The following is a 21806-nucleotide window of genomic DNA, read 5'->3' on the forward strand; positions in this document are numbered from 1 at the left end:
CCAACTCCGCGGCGCCTCCTTAAAAAGCGCGCGGGAGTTGTAAGGGGGGGGTCGGAGTGAGCGAGAGCGCAGGGTAAAGGGGGCGGGCAGGGGGCCCGGGCTCCACCTTAAAAGCGGGCGCGTGGGGGTGGGAGGGAGGAAGGCGGGCGGCGGGGTGGAGGGAGGGAGGGAAGGAAGGGGGGCCGGAGTGTCCCGGGCGCAGGGCGCGCGTGCGGCGGCGGCGGCGGCGGCGGCAGCGGCGGGGAGGGGCCGGCCGCGCTCCCCTCCTCCCTCGCATCCCCGGCCCCGCGCGCGCCCAGCAGAAGCGGGTCTGTGTGTGCGTGCGTGCGAGTGAGTGTGTGCATATATTTTTTTTCTCTCTTTTCTTTCTCACTGTTTTCTCTCTCTCTCTTTCTCTCTCTCGCTTTCTCTCTCTTTTTTTTTTGCAAAGAAACAGCAGCGCCGCCGCCGCTCCGCCGAGGCGCTGCGCCCCCCGGGCGGGGGGGGAGGAGGAGGCGGGCAGCGGCGGAGGGAGGGGAGCCCGGGAGGGGGGCGCCGCGCTGGGAGGGAGGCAGCGCGCACGGTGCAGCCGGGCCGGGCGGGAGGCATGGCGGGGCCCCCGGCCCTACCCCCGCCGGAGACGGCGGCGGCCGCCACCACAGCGGCCGCTACCTCGTCGTCCGCTGCTTCCCCGCACTACCAAGAGTGGATCCTGGACACCATCGACTCGCTGCGCTCGCGCAAGGCGCGGCCGGACCTGGAGCGCATCTGCCGGATGGTGCGGCGGCGGCACGGCCCGGAGCCGGAGCGCACGCGCGCCGAGCTCGAGAAACTGATCCAGCAGCGCGCCGTTCTCCGGGTCAGCTACAAGGGGAGCATTTCGTACCGCAACGCGGCGCGCGTCCAGCCGCCCCGGCGCGGAGCTACCCCGCCGGCCCCGCCGCGCGCCCCCCGCGGGGGCCCGGCCGCCGCGCCGCCGCCCACGCCCGCCCCGCCGCCGCCGCCGCCGCCCGCGCCCGTCGCTGCCGCCGCCCCAGCCCGGGCGCCCCGCGCGGCTGCCGCGGCCGCCGCCACTACAGCGCCCCCCTCGCCCGGCCCCGCGCAGCCGGGCCCCCGCGCGCAGCGGGCCGCGCCCCTGGCCGCGCCGCCGCCTGCGACCGCCGCTCCTCTGGCAGTGGCGCCTCCGACCGGCCCGCGTCGCGCCCCCCCGCCCGCCGTCGCCGCCCGGGAGCCGCCGCTGCCGCCACCGCCACAGCCGCCGGCGCCGCCACAGCAGCAGCAGCCGCCGCCGCAGCAGCCACAGCAGCCGCCTGAGGGGGGCGCGGCGCGGGCCAGCGGCCCTGCGCGGCCCGTGAGCCTGCGGGAAGTCGTGCGCTACCTCGGGGGCAGCGGCGGTGCCGGTGGCCGCCTGACCCGTGGCCGTGCGCAGGGGCTACTGGAGGAGGAGGCGGCGGCGCGAGGCCGCCTAGAGCGCACCCGTCTCGGAGCGCTCGCGCTGCCCCGCGGGGATAGGCCTGGACGAGCGCCGACGGCTGCCAGCGCCCGCGCGTCTCGGAGCAAGGTGAGCGCGCTGGGTAGGGACGGCGCCGCGCACTGGGCAGGTGCGGGTGAACTTGGTGTTGGGGGTGCAAGTCTCGGGAGGAACGGGCAGCTTGGGCTTTGTGCGGCTTCCCTACAGATTCAGCGTGTAGCAACCTTGGTAAGTGACTTAATCTTTCCGAGCCTCAGTTTCCTCCGGTGTAAAACTTAACAACAGTAGCGACCTCTTGGGGTTGAGCGAGTTTAGTGAGATTTGGCTACTGGGGGCTTTCTTAACACAGAGCTTGGCACGGAGCAAATGTGTAGAAGTTAGGCCGTGTTGATATTAAAAGTGGCCGTTAGGTACACCGCTCAGTCCTGGATCCCAGGGACTGGGCCCACGGCCAGAACAGCTGCTAACTTTGCGTGCCTCCCTCCTTGGCACCAGAGAGGTGGAGAAGAGCGACTGCTTGAGAAGGAAGAGGAGGAAGAGGAGGAAGAAGATGAAGATGATGAAGACAATGTGTCTGAAGGCTCTGAGGTACCCGAGGGTGACCGTCCTGCAGGTGCCCAGCATCACCAGCTTAATGGTGAGAGGGGCCCTCAGAGTGCCAAGGAGAGGGTCAAGGAGTGGACACCTTGTGGACCTCACCAGGGCCAGGATGAAGGACGGGGGCCAGCACCAGGCAGTGGCACCCGCCAGGTGTTCTCCATGGCAGCCATGAATAAGGAAGGGGGATCAGGTAAGGACCCCTCTGGGTGGGGGAGGGAGCCTGGTCGGGAGGAATCAAGCCCCAAGACAAAGTCACAGGCAGATGCTTTTTCTTTCCCAGCCTCTGCTGCCGCTGGGCCAGACTCCCCATCCCCCGTGCCTTTGCCCCCAGGAAAACCAGCCCTGCCTGGGGCCGATGGAACCCCCTTTGGCTGTCCGTAAGTTGGGATGTTTGAGACAAGAGGGTGGTGCCCAGGGTTGTGTAACAACCCGGGTAACATCACTGTTCACCGGTTCCCTCTTTTCCAATGCAGTTCTGGGCGCAAAGAGAAGCCAGCTGACCCTGTAGAATGGACAGTGATGGACGTGGTAGAATATTTCACAGAGGCTGGCTTCCCGGAGCAGGCAACAGCTTTCCAAGAACAGGTGAGTTTCCAACCCTCAGCTTCCCTCCTCTATCCCAGGGCAGTGGGGGTCTGCTCTGACCCTGCTCTCTCTGTCTCTCTCTGTCCCACCCAGGAAATAGATGGCAAGTCTCTCCTGCTCATGCAGCGGACAGATGTGCTAACCGGCCTGTCCATCCGCCTTGGCCCAGCCCTGAAAATCTACGAGCACCACATCAAGGTGCTCCAGCAAGGCCACTTTGAGGATGATGACCCTGATGGCCTCCTAGGCTGAACGTCCAGCCTCACCCCTGCCCCTACCCCTTCCAGACCCATCTTACCCAAGTCCCCTGGAGTCCAGGGGTTGGACTAGGGACACTCGCAGCCCTCTTAACAGATTCCAGTGAGGGGCACCCTTCCCTACTCATCTCTTCCCAGTGTCTCCCCAACACACACATCTGGCATTGAGCACATCCCAGACTTCCTGATGGAGGAGTGTGGGATGGGACAGGGTCTGCTCATTTCACCCCAGGAGGCCTACCCCCACCCCCAACCTAGGACATTTTTAAAAAAAAAAGAAATGGGGGTTTCCTATCTCCCATAGATCTTTAGTTCAGCCAGATGTTTCCTATATAAATGATTTGTTCTGCCTGTTCATTTTGATGGGTGGCCTTTCTTCCCTCCCCCATCAACCAGGCCCCTCCTTGGTCTGCCCTCAGCCTCCATCCCCTGGGTGGGGTGAGATCAGTGGGTCTTCCCTACTCTTTCTGTTGGTTGTCGCTCCAGCTGGCTGTATTGCTTTTTAATATTGCACCGAAGATTTTTTAAATAAAGTTTTAAAAAAAAGAAAAGAAAAGAAAAAAAGGCCAGGAGTCCCATTTGATCAATGGAGTTGGGGAAGCGGGGTATTGAAGAGCCGCACCAGCCTCCTGGGAGAGCCGGGATAGTACTGAATTGTTCTCAGAGGGAGACAGGTAGTGAATGGGGCTGCCTCACAGCCAGCTATAATAGTGATTCTCCGGGAGGACAGGAATGTTTGCGCAGTTCTACCATCTCCCCATGCCCAGAACAGGACCTGTAACGGTAGGTGCTTAAATGTTTGTTGAGTGACTAGCAGTTAACCTCGGGTTTAGTTTTTTATGTGTTTTTTAAGGAATTTATTTTTTTTTAATGTGTTTTTATTGATTTAAGGGAGAGAGAGAGAGAGAAACAATGATGAGAATCACCTATTGGCTGCCTCTTGCATGACCCCTACTGAGGATCAGTTGTAACCCAGGCATGTGCCCTGACTGGGAATCCAACCGTGAACTCCCGGTTCATGGGTTGAAGCTCAATCACTGAGCCACACCAGCTAGGCAGCTTTACATTTTCTTGGTGGTTCTCTCTGCAGCCCCAAGAAGCAGAGCTTGTAAAAATCACTTTACAGATAGGCAACTGATTCCCTATGGCAAAGATACTTGCTCAGGGTCACACAGGGTGGGATCCAACACCTGTGAGCACTTTACCCAGAGTTTAAGTATAATTAAAGTATTTGGCTTCATATGTATACGTCTGACAGTCTTGCAAGCTACAAAAACTGTTGGAGCAGGGTCCGTGGCAGGACCTCCAAGCTACAAGGTCCTCTCTCCATAAAAGGAACAAGGGATTGGGTTATCAAATGAGATAGTCCCTATTAAGTTCTAATGCAGTTTCTCAACTGCATTACTTTTATAATTTATTTTGTTAACCGTCACTGGTGGCTATTTTTTTCCATTGTTTTTTGAGAGTGGAAAGGAGGGAGGTGGGGCAGAGATTGAGAAACATAGATGTGAGAGACATTGATTGGTTGTCTCTCCCAAGTGCCCCAACCAGGGCTGGATGGACCCCTTTTGAGGGCTGAGGCTCTAACCACTAAGCAACCGGTCAGGAAAACTCCCATTAGTTTTTTTTGTTTTGTTTTAAATATACTTTATTGATTTTTCACAGAGAGGAAGGGAGAGGGATAGAGAGTTAGAAACATCGATCAGCTGCCTCCTGCACACCCCCTACTGGGGATGTGCCCGCAATCAAGGTATATGCCCATCGAATTTGGGACCCTTGAGTCTGCAGGCCGAGGCTCTATCCACTGAGCCAAACCCGTTAGAGCTGTGTTTTTTGTGTGTGTTTTTTTTTAATATGCTTTTATTGATTTTAGAAGGAAGAGGGATAGTAGAAACATGGATGAGAGAAACATGGGTCAGCTGCCTCATGCACACCCCTACTGGGGATCAAACTGGAAAGCTGGGCATGTGCCCTGAATCAGTGACCTTTTGCTTCAGAGGTCCGTGCTCAGCCACCCGCCGGGCACTCCCTTAGTTTTTAAAATACAGATTCCGTCCTGGAGTCGGAGGCTCTGGGGGTGGGAGCAGGTGTCTACCTTTATATTCCTGCGCCCCAGGGCTTGAACGCGCTGCAGAGACCGCCTCCTCCCTAGGAAACTGCCTCCAAGAGAAAGGCGGTGGCCCCCAGACCGCACCCCAAAGACATAACCTCCCCAGTGCCGGCCCAGGTCGCCCCCACCCCACCTCCGTTGGATTGCTGGAGCGCGCGCTCAAGCGGACCCCAGCGGCGCGCCCCTCCTACGTGTTGAAATTCAAACGAGGTGAACTCCGCGCGGTGCTCCGCCGCTGGCAGAGCGGTCGAGGCAGGAGGTGGACGGTGCTGCGCTCCCCTCCAGGGCGAATCGGAGGTTCCCAGGCGGGGTCGAACCCGTGGCCAACCGGGGTGGTGTAGACTTAAAGGTCTCAGATCCCTTCCTCCAGCCCCACAATGGCTTCGGAGCAGTGGTTCGTGGAGCCAATCCTCCCCGGCGGCACTGGGGAAAAGCTGCCCCAGGGCGACATGGAACCTGGGGCTCAGCCCTGCGGAGACCCCTCGTGGTCAGCGCCCTCTAGCCGATCTGGGGACCCAGCCCAAGTGGAACCGGAGGATGACCAGGGGCAACTGCCCAAGACCTCCCCTTCCACGCCTTCCCCAGAGCCTCTGGCCCCGGGCCCGGGCCCCACACCTCCTCGCCTACCCTTGGACACCCTGTTCAGTCCCATCACGGAACAACTCCGCTACCTGCTCAAGAAGGCGGATGATTTCCAAAGCTACTTGCTCTACAGGTAGTGCTGGACAGAGTCCCAGGGTCCCTGTACATAAGGAAACAGGAGAGGGGTGACTGGATTCCGGCAGGTGGCACACACCAGAGTTGCAAACTTAAAAGCATTAGGAGCTAGAGGCAATGAATGAAGCTAGCTGATTAGGAATCTAATTTGGAAGAGTGATGAGGGCTGTGTACTATTTGGGGTGCAGCCGTGGGCAACTACGGCCCGCTTGAAATGAATAAAACTAAAAAAAAAAAAAAAAGACCGTACCCTTTTATGTAATGATGTTTACTTTGAATTTATATTAGTTCACACAAACACTCCATCCATGCTTTTGTTCCGGCCCTCCGGTCCACCAGTTTAAGAACCCATTGTGGCCCTCGAGTCAAAAAGTTTGCCCATCCCTGATTAGGGAGTACCTGCTATTGGGCCCCAGTTTGCCAAATCTCTAGGACTTTTTTTGGTTTTTTAACAGAAGGCTTAGGTTTTGGATCCTGGGCAGGCTAAACAAAACCCATCTGATCCAGATTTGGTCCACTGGTTACCAGTTTGAGACCAAAAAGGAGAATGTGATTGCAGCCCAAAGAGACTGATTCTGGGGGGCTGTTTAAACCCTAGGTTTCCCGGTCCCACCTGCAAAAATAAGCCATGGGACTCAGGTGTCAGCATTTTACCAGGTGTTCCAAATAGCTGTGATGCAGGTTGTCCTGGAAGATGCTCTGACAAAGAAAGATCTGGAGTGGGGGTGGGGGGGTGGGGGTGGAGAGGGTGTACCCAAGGTCCAGACCAGGGATAAAAGTGGGAGGCTGAGTAGAATGGGAGAAATGAGGGGTGATAAGAGATCCTAAGCAAAGGTCTTCTTCACCTTCAGCAGGGACCGAGTTCAGAAGGAACAGTTGGCAAAGGCCATGCCCACCTTCTTAAAAATGTGTGAGCCCTACTTCCTGTACCTGGAGGCAGCTGCAAGGAGTGTGCCTCCCATCTATGGAGCTCTGCAGGAGCTGGTTCGAAAGGGGGTGTGTGGGGGCAGTTCCCTAAACCCCATGCCCCTTTCGTCATCCCTCAGGCCTCGGGGAGGGAGGTAGAGGGGCAGGTGCTCCTGGTAGGCCAGCTAATACTATGATGCCTCCTCTTCCGTGCAGCTGTTGGAGATCTCCCAACAGCTGACCCTGCGACTGGAACAGCTGGTGCTCATGTATGCATCGTTTGGGTTTGTGGAACTGGAAGAGACAGACCCCCTAAGGTAATAGGGTGGGAGACTGGGATTGGTAGAGAGTAGAAGGGTCTGGGGCACAACCTCCTTCCCCACTCTCCCATCTCTTCCCAGCATCTCCTGTTTCTTCTGTGGGAGGTTCTCCATCAGTCCTTCCCACGAGGTGTCCATCTTCAGATACTGTGCCCCTGCTGCCTACACCACCAGCCGCTTCCCCCGGTACCTCTATAAGAAGATGCGCTGGAACCTGGAAACTACCCCAGACCCCAGCAGCCGGGGGCAAGATTCCCATGTGGATTAGTGAGTCCCCTTACCAGAATCAAAGTCCCTACCCCCTCTATGGAGAATGACAGTATGGGCCTCTGAACCACCACTACCACCACCACCACTAAGGTGTGGAAAGTCAAACAGGAAACCAAGGACCTTTGAAAGGCCATCCTTGCCTTTTAAAAAATTCATCCCCCAATCAAAATAAAAGTCCTCATCTTAAAAGTAGTCTGGCAGAGAGAAAAGGCCTCAGTATTGTGTCACATCCCTAGCTGAGAACTTGAAGGCAACTTCTGATGAGTTTCTACCTCACCTTCAAAATTAAAGCCCTTAACAGAAGAAGCTAGAAAACTGCTCACTCGTAATTGCTGCCTCTTCCCCTCCCAGCTACTTCCTGTGCTATCGAGATACATGGGAAGACACAGGCAAGAGTCCGGCCAATTCTTGTCCCCAGATTCAGAAGCTGTGGTCCATCGGCCGATGGGTGCCCCTAGGACCAGCCGAGGATGACCTTTATTCCTGGTAGGAGCTAGGGCCATGGCAAGGCGGGCGTGGGCTCTGGAGGGAGGGGCAGAACCATACCAAAGACCATCTATCCGCCCCCACAACATTGTTCCCCTTGGTAACAACCATAACATTTTATTATGTTCTGAAAACTGCTTTATGTAAAACCCATTTAGGTCTATACTAAGTAACTAGCCCATTTTTACAAAGAAGGAAACAGGTGCCCAGAGAGGTTGCCTGCCCAAGGGCACACAGCAGCTAGATGATTGGTCAAATGAGGGATGCCTAGTTCAGCCTCCCAGAACCAGTACCCTAGGCTTCTCATCAACAAGGAAACCACTTTCCCCCACCAGCTGAAACAAAGCCTCTTTCAGTCCCAGCCCCTCACCCGAGGGGAGAGGCTCCCGAGAAGCAGAGGGCGCTCACGTCCAGCCCTGTCTGTCCTGGGCCCGCAGGATTTTGTGCCCGCAGCCGTCCGGAGATTACCAGCAGCTGCTGACCATCGGTTTCGAGGAGCCATCTCACATGCTAGCCACCGACCTGCTGGTGCAAATCCTCACAGGCCAGGCAGGCCCGGCCCGGTCCCCGAGCGCGGCCGGGCCCACAACGTGGGACACACAGGGGCCTTGAACCTGGGAGCGGGTAGGAGCTGAAGCTTGACAGTTCCAAACTCCAGGAGAGGGGCAGGGCAGGGAGGGGCTCACTCGTTCTCCAAGGGCAGCTCGGCCTCACCTTCTAAGGGGCCAGGCCACGCTGGTCCATCCGCACTGGGTCTGCCCCGGCCGCGGGGCCCTGCGTGCGGATACACCATTTTTGTGTTAAATAAAAGAAAGAGGTCACAAACTCAGAGTCCACTCGAGCGCCGCTCCCCTCCTCTCGGGCGACGAAGCCCCGCCTACTCGCGCAGTCTTCTGGGAAATGTAGTTTTTTGTAATAAAACCGTGTTCCGTGGACCGGCGGACCAGAGCTCTGGGCATGTGCAAAGGCGTACGTGCAGCAAAAAGGGAAGTAGCGGTGCTTGTCAACAACCGGAACCCAGGAAACCGCAACTTTCGGGTAGCCGGGTAGCCGGGAGACTCAACGCCCGTTGGGGGCGGGGAGGGGGGATGTATGGGTGAGAAGGGACCCCCCAGGGTCACGCCCACTTGCCTACTTTGACCCGGAAGTGATTTCTTTGTAGCGTAAAACACCTTGTTTCCAGATGTGCCCCCGGATAAGAGCTCTTGATTAGTTTCCCAAGAGCCAAGATCAGATCTTCTAGCTTTTGGGTCCCGGACCGGGTAGGTCGCAGAACGCCACGGTGTGTCCTGGGCGCAGGTGCGGTGGGAGAGCCGCCAAGAACTACCACTTTGCACCTCCAAAGCCTCACCCAACCTTGGACTGGAGGGGAAACCCGGGCTCAGACCGTTGGACTCACCTGTTCAAAGCTTCGGCGAGCAAGTAGCGGAGCCTGGGCCTGAGCTGGGTTCTTGTCATCGCAACTGGTCCCTTGCGAGGTGAGGGGTGCCGTTCCTGGCCATGTGTCACTCAGCTGCCAGTTACCCCCTTTAAACTAAGAAATGCCTTTTGGTCCCCTCCAACCCTGCATTTTCAGAGTCGGAGGAGAGACTAGAGTCCTGCTTTAATGCTTTGAGCAAGCCACTCGCTTACCTAATCATCCCTGGCGCATTGTATTTATAAGCCCCACTTTACAGATGACACAAACGGATGAGGGGTTAAGTGAATCAGAATTGGAGGATGGGGCTCTTTTTTTTGGTGACAATTTCTGATTGTATCAAGGATTTTTTAATCCACAGCCCAGGTCCGAATGAATTCAAAGGGGTTCTGAAGCACTCAGCTGTAGAACTCTATAGACTAGCCTGGTTCAATAGAAATATAAAGTGTGAGTCATGTGTAATTTCAAAATTTCTAGTAGCCACGTTTTTTTTAAAGGCCAGACTAATTTTAGTGAAATTTTAATTAACTCAACATCTCCAAAATATTATTTCAACATATAATCAATGTAAGAAATTATTAATGAGCCCGGCCAGCTTGGCTCAGTATTTGTTTCGAACTATGAACCAGAAGGTTACTGTTTGATTCCCAGTCAGGGCACATACCTGGGTTGTGGGTCTCTCTCTCTCTCTCTCTCTCTCTCTCTCTCTCTCTCTCTCTCCTCTCTTCTCTCTTTCTCTTTCTCTCTCTCTCCTTCCTCTCTGAAATCAATAAAAATATATTTTTTTAAATATATTTTATTGATTTTTTACAGAGAGGAAGGGAGAGAGATAGAGAGTTAGAAACATCGATGAGAGAGAAACATCGATCAGCTGCCTCCTGCACATCTCCTCCTGGGGATGTGCCCGCAACCCAGGTACATGCCCTTGACCGGAATCGAACCTGGGACCTTTCAGTCCGCAGGCCGACGCTCTATCCACTGAGCCAAACCGGTTTCGGCTAATAAAAATATTTTTAAAAATAAAGTATTAATGAGACATCCCCCCCTTTTTTGGTACTAAGCCTTTGAAATCTGGTATTTTATACTTACAGTACATCTCAATTCTGATTAGCCACATGCAGCTTTAGACTGTCTCTCATAAGGCAAGTACACAGGCCACTTCAGACTAAAGGTTTCCAGTGGGTGATGGCAGCACTGGGAGAGGAAGGAAACATTTCCTGGGTCCTGTTCCTGGAGAACTGTCTACACCCATGATTCTCCAACTTTAGCATCCCTGAGAATTACATGGAAGTTTTGATCAAGTTTGGGATAGGGCCCAAGCATGTGTGTGTGTTTTTTATAAATTATTTATTTTTATTGACTTCAGAGAGAAAGGGAGAGGGAGAGAGAGAGAGAAAACATCAATGATGAGTGAGAATCATTCATCAGCTGCTTCCTGCACACTCCCCACTGGGGATCAAGCCGGTAACCTGGACATGTGCCCTTGACTGGAATCGAACCTGGGACCCTTCAGTCTGCAGGCCAACGCTCTATCCACTGAGCCAAACCGGTTAGGGCAAGCGTGTGTGTTTTTAACAAGTTCCCAAGCAGTGCCAGCTTACTTTGAGAACTTGTGGCCTATATCTACATCATGGCTCTCAAACTTGGCTCCATGTTGGAAGCACCTGGGGAGCTTTACTGATGCCACGGCCTCCCTCAGATTCTGATTTGCTTGGCATAGGGTGCCTCTGGTGATTTTAACTTGCAGGAACATTTAAGAAACAAGGTCCATTCTTAAGCCACCCTGTCAACTCTTTACATGCTTAGTTCTTAGCTGCCCTTCTGGGAATTAAGAACTGGCTCTGGGTGTTTCCATTTCCACCTTGGCATTGCTGCCCTTCCTGCCTTTCTCTCTCGACCTCCCAGAGTGACTGTCAAGTACGAGGTCAGTGTGCTGATGATGGGGTCAGGTGGTGGGCTGAGCTGCTGTTGGCGTGCAATGCTGTGTGAGCAAGCATTCTCCCATCCTCCGTTAACCATTTGTTGTCCCTATGCAGGTTCCAGCCTGTTGCTAGACTCAGAGTATACAGAGTTGGACAAATCCAGTTTAAACAATGATTCTAAAAATGTTCCCTGAGTCTCAACCGTTTCTGAGTCTCACTGCACCCTAAGAAGCTGGGACACTACAACCACAGAATGTAACTGCAGAGACTTGGGGTGTTCACAGAACTTCAGGTCCATTCAAGGGAAACAGAGAGAATGAACCACAAGCCCTATTGCAGACAGGTGTTGCTTGCTGTCCACACACACACACACACACACACACACACACTATTTAAAAAGTTTTCTAAATAGTCACAATTATTTAAAGTTTGGTAGGTTCTCTTTTAAAGTCCCAGTTTCCATTGCTTTTGGGAAGCAGAAGCTCTGGCACCACTTAACCCACTCACTGGTAGCACTGCTGTGTTGGAGGAACACTTACCAGCCCGTTGAACCTAGGCATTTGTTTTCAAGCACCCCTCCTCTCTCTCCTTCACATTTGCCTGGGGCCACAGGCATGTGAGGTTTGGTATCACTGGCCTTGTGTGCCCTGCGAAGGAGATTGTACCCTCATTTTTTTTCTTTTTCTCCTCCTTTTGTAGTTATTGTTTACACCCCAAGGGCAGGAACAACCTCTTATCACTTCTGTCTAGCCAGCGCCCAGCGCAGAGCATGCTGCTGGCACCAATAAATGTTGACGAAGTCTGGAAAAGGAGGGCGTGAGGTCATTGATCCGAATGCCGCAGTCTGCGCCCGCGCCGCCAGGGGGCAGAAGGACCCGGGCAGGGCCGTGTGGGACCAGCAGCCCAGGAACCGGGCGTTAAGGGCACATTCCGCCTTACCGTCGGCATCGGCGCCGCCGCCGCCGGCGCCTCCTGCTGCTTTCTGCTCCGCTCGCCACGCCCCGCCTCACCCAGACCTAGAGGACCCAGAATAAAATAGCCTGCACTGCCCAGCAAGAAGGGACTTTATTGGGGAATGGGGAAGCCGAGACGGTGACCCCGGTCAAGACCGGAGGGAGAGGCTCGCTCGGTTTCCAGTTGGGTGGAGAAGGGCTGGACCGTTTCATTGGTTAGGTTGTTGTAGTGGTATTTGCCAATGGAAAATAACAGTTTTGTAGCAGAAACGAATCAATTTCACAAAATGAAGTTCAAGGACGGGCTGGTGGGCTTCATCTTCCCTAGCGCAGACCGCGGGTCCCTCTTCGGGACGCCTGCTTATCCCGAGAGCACGCGTGGGCCCCTCTTGTCCGGTCCTCTGACGGGCACGTTACTTTCGGCCGGGGATCCCAGCCTGCTCTAACCTCAAGGCTTCCGCTCCTCCTGGAAGAAGGGCCAGTCAGAACACCCAGGAGTGGGGTGGGGCGGTTTGGGCCCCAGGACCACCTCCTCCTCGGCCTGGAGCCGCTCCCGGAACTTTGTGTCCTCCCCAGAGGGACGTCCCCGGGGGCGCAGGGATGCGCTTTCCTCGGCCCGGCGTCCTGGTGCCGCGGGGGCGTGTGGTGGGGGAAAGACGGTGATAAAGGGGAACCCACCTGCTCCAGGCCGTTCTCGGAAGCCTTTCTGCGGGGAGGCCAGATCACCGCCAGCTTTCCATCGCCCCTGATCGCTGCGGGGAAAGGGGCACTCAGCCGGGGTCGCTCCTCCTCTCACCAGCTGGAGGCGCCGGGACAAAGGAGGCAGGCCGCACCCCTTAAATACACACAGGTGTTCACACACACACACACACACACACACACACACCCCGTCTCCTGGAAGCCTCTATTCTGAGGGAGGAGGGACGCAAACCCAGAGTGGGGAGAGGCAGGGACGCGAAAATTCAGGACGATCCGGGAGTGGTGGAACCCAGGCAGGGTTCCCTGGGACCCCCCAAAATCGGGAAGACATCTGGAATCTTCCCTTCCCCCACCACGATCCTAGGTGAGGTGTACCTGGAATGACCACTCCCATTAGGGAGTGAAGCACAGAGAGTGGGCAGCCCAGAAGGGGTGAACAGGGAACGGAAAGTTGAGAGGGGGCTCCAGGTATCTGGGAACCAGGGGAAAACTCCCAGAGAGCCAGAAAAGGGGCCACTGGAGTTGGGCAGTCAGTGAGAGCGGCTGGAGCCCTGGGGAGCCCCGGCGTCCCGGCGCGGGTGGCTTACCCATTAGGCTCGGCGCGGGCTCCTTGACCTCGGCGGTGCCATAGACGCTAAGCCTCTGGCGCTGCAGCTCCCGCTCGCGCTCCTGCGCCTCGCGCACCTCCTGCTCCAGCAGCGACGGCGCGATGGGCGGCGGTGCGCGGGCCAGCACCGGGCACCGGCTCTGCACCGCCAAATGCGACAGGCTTCCTGGCTCCCGCAGCCGCTGCGGGCCCGCGCCGTCCTCCGCTGCGGGCGAGGAGTCGCACCCACCCGCGGCCTCGAAGAAGCGTTTGAGCTCGCCCAGCGGCTGCGGAGGCGGCCGGGGGCGCGGTTCCGGGGGCGCGGGGCGCGCTAGCGCCGCCTGCCGGTGAGCCTCCCGCTCGATGTCTCGCTGCATCTGCGCGCCCGCCCGCGCGCGCTCCAAGGCACGCGGGAGCGCGGGGCCCGGGCCTGGCAGGCTGAGCACCGGCCGCAAGCGCAGCTCCACGAGTTCGCGGCCCGCGCGGCCTGGGCTCAGTCCCCGCCTCCGGCGCAGGCTTTCCTCACGTTCGCAGCTGCGGCGGATTTCGCGCTCGATGGGCGTCTCCATGAGCAGCTGATCTGGGCGCTGTTAGGGGGAGTCTCCGGGCGCAGTAGAAAACGCTGCTGGGGAGCTTCCGAGTCTAACCCGGAGGAAGAGGTCCCGGGACCCTGACTCGTACACTGCCCCCGGACCCGCGGCGCTTCGCTGGCTCCGAGTCGTCGCTGCCTGGCCCAGGAGTCTCACAGCTCCCAGGTGGGCATGGCCCGGGAGCTCCGCGCCCTGCCCCGCCGATGGCTGGAGGACTTCGCTAGCTGGCTCGGGGGTCTCCGCGTCCTGCTCTGCAGAGGGCACCGGGTCCTCGCCGCCTGGCCCGGGCACCGCGGTGACCTATCCTGCCACAGGCCCAGGGACTTCGCTGTCTGACCCCGGGGGCTCTCGGCCCCGCTCTTCGGGCGACCCCAGGGCGCCACTCTCCGGCCTGGGAGCCTTGGTGTCGGGAATTGAGAGTTGAAAGCAGCCCAGAAGCCTGAGTTGCCAGCGCGAGAGTTTTGATACCCACGGCTGGGACACAGTGCCCTGCGCGGCACCTGTGGCCGAAGTCTCCGCCCGCGGGTTCCAGGGCGTCGCCCGCACCGGCCGTTTCTCTGACCCGCCTCTGGCCTCCAAGAACGGCCCCTCGGGGCAGGGCAGGGCCCGGCACCTCCCCCTGCACCTGCCCGGAGGGCTCGGGCTCCGCCCTGGCCCCGCCCTCGGGCCAGAGCGCCTCGGCGGGGCACCGGGTTTTGTCCAAAGACGCGTTTCGGGTCAGCTCAGGGCACTGGACTTCCCTAGACTCCATCCACTACCTGGGGGAAGGGGGCAGTTTGGGTGCCGTTTCACACACTGGGCGCCACCCTGGCACCTTTTCATCCCCATGTCCCTGGAGGCGTGGCCCCAGCCATACGCCGAGCTGGGCCTCTGAGCCACTGGCCCTCTGGTAGGGGTATCCCCGGAAGACATCGTTCTGGGGCCTTGCCAGCCCCCGCCCAGCCCGTGCCAGAGAGCAGCGACGCCCCTGGCCTCCGGGCTGTCCATCACGTTCCACCCCTGCGGCGCACAGCTCAGGCTGGAGGGGGCGCCAGGAGCATGGGCGACAAGTTCCTGGGCTCAGCTAGGCTCCCAGCGGTGGCCACTCGCGCGGAGCTAAGAGGCTTCTTCCCTTCACCTTCTCCCGGAAAAGTCCTCAAAGCGTCCTTGGCCAGCTGCATTCCCAGACCGAGGGAGGAAGGAGGGACAGGCCCAGTGCGCCCGTGGTTCAGCAGAGTGACTGCGTTTGAAAGGCAGTCATCTTGGGCTCAGGCAGCTGGGGAGGTCCAGAGAGGGATCCAGGCTTGCAGGAGGTAGCAACTCCCTGAAGCTAGGGCCAGATCCTGGCCCTCCCCCTGGGAGATCTACTTCCAGGGACATTGTCTATTCTTTTCCCCAGGCTCTCTCCAAATCCTCCCTCCTGCCCTGACCATTCTAGGGTGACCAGGAAGAAAGCTATAATTACCTAGAGAAAGTGGTAGGGCTACCCAGCCTCAGAAACTCCCAATAATCTGTCCAACTCTGATCATTCCTTCCCCCAACTCTGCCTTCCTTGGCCACTCCCCTCTCTTTCCACTCTCTCATTGCAACCTGGGTTGCAATCTCAAACTACTGCTCTCCTCCCTCTGACCATCTGACCTCCTTCTTCCCTCTGACCCCGTTGGCCTAATTGGAATTGGGCTCACCTGGGTTCCATCTCACTCATAACCTGAGCAAGGTACCCGCCTTCTCCAAGGCTCAGCTTTCCTGAGAGGTGATGAGGATTAAAGCTGTGCTTCTGAAAAAATAAATAAAAATAAAGCTGTGCTTCCGGGAAGAGTTGTCTCTATAGCGGCCTCTCGGTTGTATCACCTCTGGCCCTCCTCCTGCCATGCTAATTCTGCTCTTGGTCCCCCATCCCACTGAGCTTTCTCCATCCAAGGACGCTGATGATATTCACTTGTCAGACCCAGCCACTGGCTCCCCTCTGACTTCCTCTCTAGCTCCTTGATCTCCAGGAACACCACCTCTCCTGGTTTTCCTCCTACCTCCAGAGCACCCCTTTTCAGACTTCTGTTCACCTACAGCCACAGGTTCTTTCCCCTCCGGCTGCCATTGGGGTTGGCTAATGGGGAGAGGAGAGTGAGGTCAGCATGTTAATTCCATGTGCCCTCAGATGGACAACGTTGGCTGTGTCCCTCCACTGTAGGTAGCAGCTCTGCACAGCTTGATATCTCTCTCTCTCTCTCTCTCTCTCTCTCTTTTTCTCTCTCTTCTCCCTTTCCCCCTCTCTCCAAGGCCAAGGCGTGGTATGAGCTCCTGGCTTCTAACCCAGGGTGTGAACAATGCTTTGATTGTCTCCCTGCACCTCTGTAAACCGACTCTATTAATTTCTCATCCATTACTCAGTTTGAGCGCACAATCTCTTTCCTGCTAGCACCGGGACCCTCACAAATCCCAATCTCATGCTTTAAACACCATCTCTCTGCTGTTGTATCCCAAGTTTACAACTCTAGCTTTGACGTTTCCCCAGGGTTTGGGATTTACAGCCAACAGTTTCCAGTCTAATAGACATGTCAAACTGAACACTTTCAAACTGAACTCTTGGTTTCTTCTAACTCTACTCCTCCCTATGCATGGCAACGCACCCATTCCGATTCTCATGCCCCAAACCTAGGTGTCGGCCTCAATTTCTCTCTTTCCCTCAGCCACCCTTCCCCCTTCAATTCATCTGGATTGGATTGCTGTTGGATCTGTTGGCTCTGCCTTCAAAACATTCTGCATTTGTCCACTTCACTCTCATCCCAGCCACTTCACCTTCCTCCAGTGGCTCTCCACCAAACTTAGAAGAAAAATTCAAGCTCCCTACCCCAGGCCAAAGGCTCTGCCCACTTCTCAGGTCTTATAACATTCTCTACCTTGATCATGCATTTGTTCTGGCCTTGTGCTTCCCTGTATTGCCACCTCAGGGCCTTTACACTTGCCTTTCCTTCTTCCTGGAATGACTCATTACATGGTTGGCTTCTACTATTTAAGCCTGGGCTCAAATGCCCCTTCTTCAGACAAGTGGTCCCTGGTTATCTAGCCTATATCATAAACAGCCCTTCTCCATAACTCTACCCTGTTGTTTTCTGTAACTCACCCTGTATTGCAGTTATCAGCAATTGCCTTTACAGTGGGGCATTGACTTACGAGTGTCCCGACTAACGAGTTTTTTGAGATACGAGCCGTCTCTCGGCCGATTTTTTGCTTTGAGTTTCGAGCTAAAATTCGGGTTACGAGCCAGCTTCAGATACCCCACCGCTAGTTGGCGCAGCGAACGTCACAGTGAGCGCCACAACAGCAGCCCAGCATCACGTGTCTCCTTCACTTTATGATTTGAAATACGAGTAATTTGAGTTATGAGCTCCGTCGTGGAACGAATTAAACTCGTAAGTCAAGGCCCCACTGTATTTATTTTTTAACTAGAGGCCCAGTGCACAAATTTGTGCATGGGTGGGGTCCCTCGGCCTGGCTGGTGATTGGCCGATCAGGGCAGTGGGAGGTTGGCCGGGGGGAGGGGCTGCAGGAGGTTGGCAGTGGGAGCGCACTGACCATGATGGGGCAGCTACTGCTTTAAGCATCTACCCCCTGGTGGTCAGTGCGCATTATAGCGACCAGCTGACCAGTCATTCAGTCGTTCAGTCATTCGGTCACTTACGCTTTTATATATATAGATTGTATATTATCTATCTCCCCCCAATAGAAGGTGAGCCATGTTACTTTTTGGTTTGTCTTGCTCACCTCTATACCCAACACCCCATGCCTAGAACAGTGCTTAACACACAGCAGTTGCTTAAGAATTATTATTGCATGATACTTACTAGACCTACATCAATGTTGGGAATAAGGAAATAAAGCAGACTTGCACATTCGCCGTTGAGTTTGAAATTCAGAGACAGACACAATTATAAACAGTCTTGCCTCAATGTGGAATCCAGGACAAGAGTACAAAGGAAAGCCTATATACTATACATCTAAATTATAACATTGTTAACCTGGAAATAAAGGCCAAAGTGAGAGGCAACAAGCATTTATTTGAGATCCAAAAGAATAGGTATTTGGGAAGCACTGATTCAGACAGAAACCCAACCAGTGTTCTGATTAGGAGACAAAGGCAAGGGAAATTTATGAGAAAGGGAAGGTGAACAATTCTAGCAACAAAAGGAATGCATTTCTATTGGTGCAGATGAGCTGACATAGTGATACTAATTCCAAACTGTGTTTTTTTGTTTGTTTTTTTAATATATTTTATTGATTTTTTACAGAGAGGAAGGGAGAGGGATAGAGAGTTAGAAACATCGATGAGAGAGACACATCAATCAGCTGCCTCCTGCACACCTCCTACTGGGGATGTGTCCACAACCAAGGTACATGCCCTTGACCGGAATCGAACCTGGGACCTTTCAGTCCACAGGCCGACGCTCTGTCCACTGAGCCAAACCGGTTAGGGCTCCAAACTATGTTTTAAATTTTCAGTCCTGTAGTCATTTGTTCAGTAGTCATATATCTGCTTTCTTGTTATCTTTGCAAACAGTTCCTTGAGGCACAATGTTGCTTTAGGCCCTGTCTGAAGGTTATTTTGTCCTGTTGGTTTTTTTCTTTTAATATATCTTTATTGATTTCAGAGAGGAAGGGAGAGCTAGAGACAGAAACATCAATGATGAGAGAGAATCATTGATCGGCTGCCTTCTGCTCTCCCCCTACTGGGGATTGAGCCGCAACCCAGGCATGTGCCCTTGACCAAAATCAAACCTGGGACCCTTCAGACCACAGGCTGACACTCTATCCCTGTGGTTCTCAACCTCCCTAATGCCGCGACCCTTTAATACAGTTCCTCATGTTGTGGTGACCCCCAACCATAAAATTATTTTCGTTGCTACTTCATAACTGTAATTTTGCTACTGTTATGAATCGTAATGTAAATATCTGATATGCAGGATGTATTTTCATTGTTACAAATTGAACACAATTAAAGCATAGTGATTAATCACAAAAACAATATGTAATAATATATGTGTTTTCCGATGGTCTTAGGCGACCCCTGTGAAAGGGTCGTTCGACCCCCAAAGGGTCGCGACCCACAGGTTGAGAAACCGCTGCTCAATCTGCTGAACCAAATCAGCCAAGGCTTTTGCTCTGTTTTAACATTCCAAAGGTTTGAGGAGGAAAGACATGAAAGGCAGTTCCTTTAGGGTGGCAGCTCTGGCTCCATTTTAAAGTGGCTCCTTTTAGATGATTATTATTGTTGTTATTACATTTATAAAATCAAACTACAAGCACTTAAATGAAATATATTCTTGCCTCTGAAAGGTGAGAACAACCCATATCTCCATTAACACTGAATTGATAAATAAAATGTGGTCCATCCATACAGTGGAATATTATTCAGCCATAAAAAGGAATAAAGCACTTATTTATACTACAACATTGTGCTGAGTGAAAGAAGCCGGACGCAAAAGGCCACATGTTATATGATTCCACTGATATAAAATTTCCAGGACAGGCAAATCCGTAGAAACAGAAAGCAGATTGGTGGTTGCCAGAGGCTGGGGAGAGAGAATGGGGAGTGCTGCTCAGGGGGCAGGATTTCCTCTGGGGTGATGAAAAAGCCCTGGAATTTAGATAGTGGTAAAGCTACACAATATTGTGAATGGACTAAATGTCACTAATGAGAAATTTTATGTGTATTTTACCACAATTAAAAACCAATTTTAAAAATATGTTCTCTCTTCATATCATGGCAAATATACTTTTAGAATGACCTAGAAGGCCAGGTTTAACGGACATTTTTAAAAATGAGTTATTCATTATGATAATCTACAAATAACTTTTTTTAAAAATATATATATTTTATTGATTTTTTACAGAGAGGAAGGGAGAGAGATAGAGTTAGAAACATCGATGAGAGAGAAACATCGATCAGCTGCCTCCTGCACACTCCCTACTGGGGATGTGCCCGCAACCAAAGTACATGCCCTTGACCGGAATTGAACCTGGGACCCTTGGTCTGCAGGCCGACGCTCTATCCACTGAGCCAAACCAGTCAGGGCATCTACAAATAACTCTTAATAAAACTATTCCCTAAGTCTCTTTTGGATAAGGAATGCATGGTAATTATTTTTTACTCTTTGAAATGGTTGTATACAATACAAAATCATACTTTTAAATTTTCAGATAAAAATAAAGCACTGACAATATTGAAGTAACTGAAAATATCCCTTCTTTGCCTTTAACAGATTAGGAATCTATTTCTTTTCTTTTTTTAAAATTTTTTTTATTGATTAAGGTATTATATATGTGTCCTTATCCCCCCATTGCCCTCCCCCCCCCCACTTTAATGGATATTTTGAATCCCTAGGAGTTTTGTACTAGAATATGGGGTACAGGGAAACCCCAGTCCTCAGTCTGGCCCCCTTTGCTTCCCACCTCCAACTCTGCCCTGCGTAGCAAGGAATCTTGTGCATGTGCCTTGGGACCCTGACCTACATGCCCAAGCTCTTTCCTCACGCTTATCCCCACAGCTGTTCTTGGCCACTTCTGAGGTCAGGGTACAGTGAAGTGGCAGGGTGAGGCCACCCTGGCTGCGTGGTCCGCCTTCGGGAAACGGAAAGCTTTCTCAGTGAGCTCACGACCACTGCGGCAGCCCTGGCTGGGTGGCTCAGTGTTGTCCCATACACCAAAGGTTTTGGATTTGGTTCCCAGTCAGGGAACATACCTAGGTGTGGGTTCAAGCCCCGACTGGAGCGCATATGGGAGGCAACCGATCGCTGTTTCTCTTCCTCTCACTTCCTCTCTCTCTAAAAATGAAGAAAAGAGTATCCTCGCCTAATTGGTTTGGCTCAGTGGATAGAGCGTCGGCCTGCGAATTGAAGGGTCCTGGGGTCGATTCCGGTCAAGGGCACATGCCCGGGTTGCGGGCTCAATCCCCAGTAGGGGGCATGCAGGAGGCAGCCGATCAATGATTCTCTCATCATTGATGTTTCTCTCTCTCTTCCTCTCTAAAATCAATAAAGATATATTTTCTTTAAAAAAGAAAAAGAATATCCTCAGGTGAGGATTTAAAAAACACACCAAAAACCAAAAAGTCCAGCCAGCATGGCTCAGTGGTTGAGCATCTACCTGTGAACCGGAAGGTCGTGGGTTCAATACCCATTGGGCCACATGCCTCGGTTGCGGGCTCAATCCCCAGTCGGGGATCCTGTGCAGGAGGCAGAGGCAGCTGATCAATGATTCCCTCTCATCACTGTTGTTTTTTTTTCTCTCTCTCTCTCTCCCTTCCTCTTTGAAATCAATAAAAAATATATTTTAAAAAAAACCCTTCCTTCTTATTTAAAAAGAAGAACAACACTGGGGCAAGGAGTTTGGACGGCCCAAGTACCCCGAACAGGAACCAGGAGAGGGAGGTGAGGATGCGGGGCACCTTCTCTTTGCCCCATGGGAGGGTCTTCGCTGAAGTGTGCGCTCCAGAGCAGGGAGGTCAGGCAAGGGCCTTTCTCCTTGAGGCTCATGTCTTGGACTTGCACAGTGTGACCAAGGCTCTGCAATTAGGGGAAGCGCTGGAGACTATGGGAGACCAGCCAGGAGAGTAGAAAGGGGCTGCTGGCACTTTAAGAATGGCATGGGGGTGCCAAATAGAGACCCTCAAGATTTAGGTGGAAAGTTCGCTGGAACGTCCTTTCCTCATCACGAACCCACCCCTAATTGTTACAGCATCTAAGGGTCCAGTGCCCTCGAGGCCACTTAATCTAATTCTCACATTTCACAAAAGGGGAAACTGAGGCCTAGAAACCTGAGGCGAGTTGCCTAGCGTTACCCAGAGCCCAGGTTTCCCGATTCCCACAGACCTCAGAATCCTCTAGCTGGATTAGTCCCTCCCTCCCCACCCCAGAGCCAGGGTCCAAGAAGGGAGGGCAGTACGTAGCGTGCAAGAATAGCCAG

At 54.0% G+C, this 21806-nt stretch overlaps 3 protein-coding genes across 5 annotated transcripts; 2 read left to right on the top strand and 1 right to left on the bottom strand.

Moving 5' to 3' along the window:
• Positions 1-179: 179 nt before the first annotated feature.
• Positions 180-3457, top strand: SAMD1 (sterile alpha motif domain containing 1). The gene is made up of 5 exons (XM_036302830.1): positions 180-1540; positions 1946-2240; positions 2331-2427; positions 2524-2635; positions 2729-3457. Exons 1-5 carry the CDS (start codon positions 587-589, stop codon positions 2885-2887), a joined length of 1617 nt encoding a protein of 538 aa, XP_036158723.1. The 5' UTR covers positions 180-586; the 3' UTR covers positions 2888-3457.
• Positions 3458-4776: 1319 nt separating this feature from the next.
• CUNH19orf67 (chromosome unknown C19orf67 homolog) lies at positions 4777-8374 on the top strand. The gene is made up of 6 exons (XM_036302841.1): positions 4777-5717; positions 6571-6715; positions 6842-6942; positions 7027-7212; positions 7567-7701; positions 8139-8374. The coding sequence occupies exons 1-6, from the start codon at positions 5380-5382 to the stop codon at positions 8311-8313; spliced, it is 1080 nt and encodes a 359-aa protein (XP_036158734.1). The 5' UTR covers positions 4777-5379; the 3' UTR covers positions 8314-8374.
• A 3712-nt stretch (positions 8375-12086) lies between these two features.
• On the bottom strand, positions 12087-14430 carry MISP3 (MISP family member 3). Of its 3 annotated transcripts, none has more exons than XM_036302831.1 (3): positions 13280-14418; positions 12672-12745; positions 12087-12459 (listed from the first exon to the last, which is right to left on the bottom strand). In XM_036302831.1, exons 1-3 carry the CDS (start codon positions 13845-13847, stop codon positions 12442-12444), a joined length of 660 nt encoding a protein of 219 aa, XP_036158724.1. In that variant the 5' UTR covers positions 13848-14418; the 3' UTR covers positions 12087-12441. The 3 variants fall into 3 exon arrangements, 2 of the variants coding, with proteins under 2 accessions (XP_036158724.1, XP_036158725.1); XR_004966689.1 differs by having other exon boundaries at positions 12440-12459; positions 12672-12792; positions 13280-14429; XM_036302832.1 differs by lacking the exon at positions 12087-12459 and having other exon boundaries at positions 12692-12828; positions 13280-14430.
• Positions 14431-21806: the final 7376 nt, after the last annotated feature.

This window comes from Myotis myotis, unplaced genomic scaffold (assembly GCF_014108235.1).
Source record: "Myotis myotis isolate mMyoMyo1 unplaced genomic scaffold, mMyoMyo1.p scaffold_m19_p_33, whole genome shotgun sequence".
Taxonomy (NCBI): Eukaryota; Metazoa; Chordata; class Mammalia; order Chiroptera; family Vespertilionidae; genus Myotis; species Myotis myotis.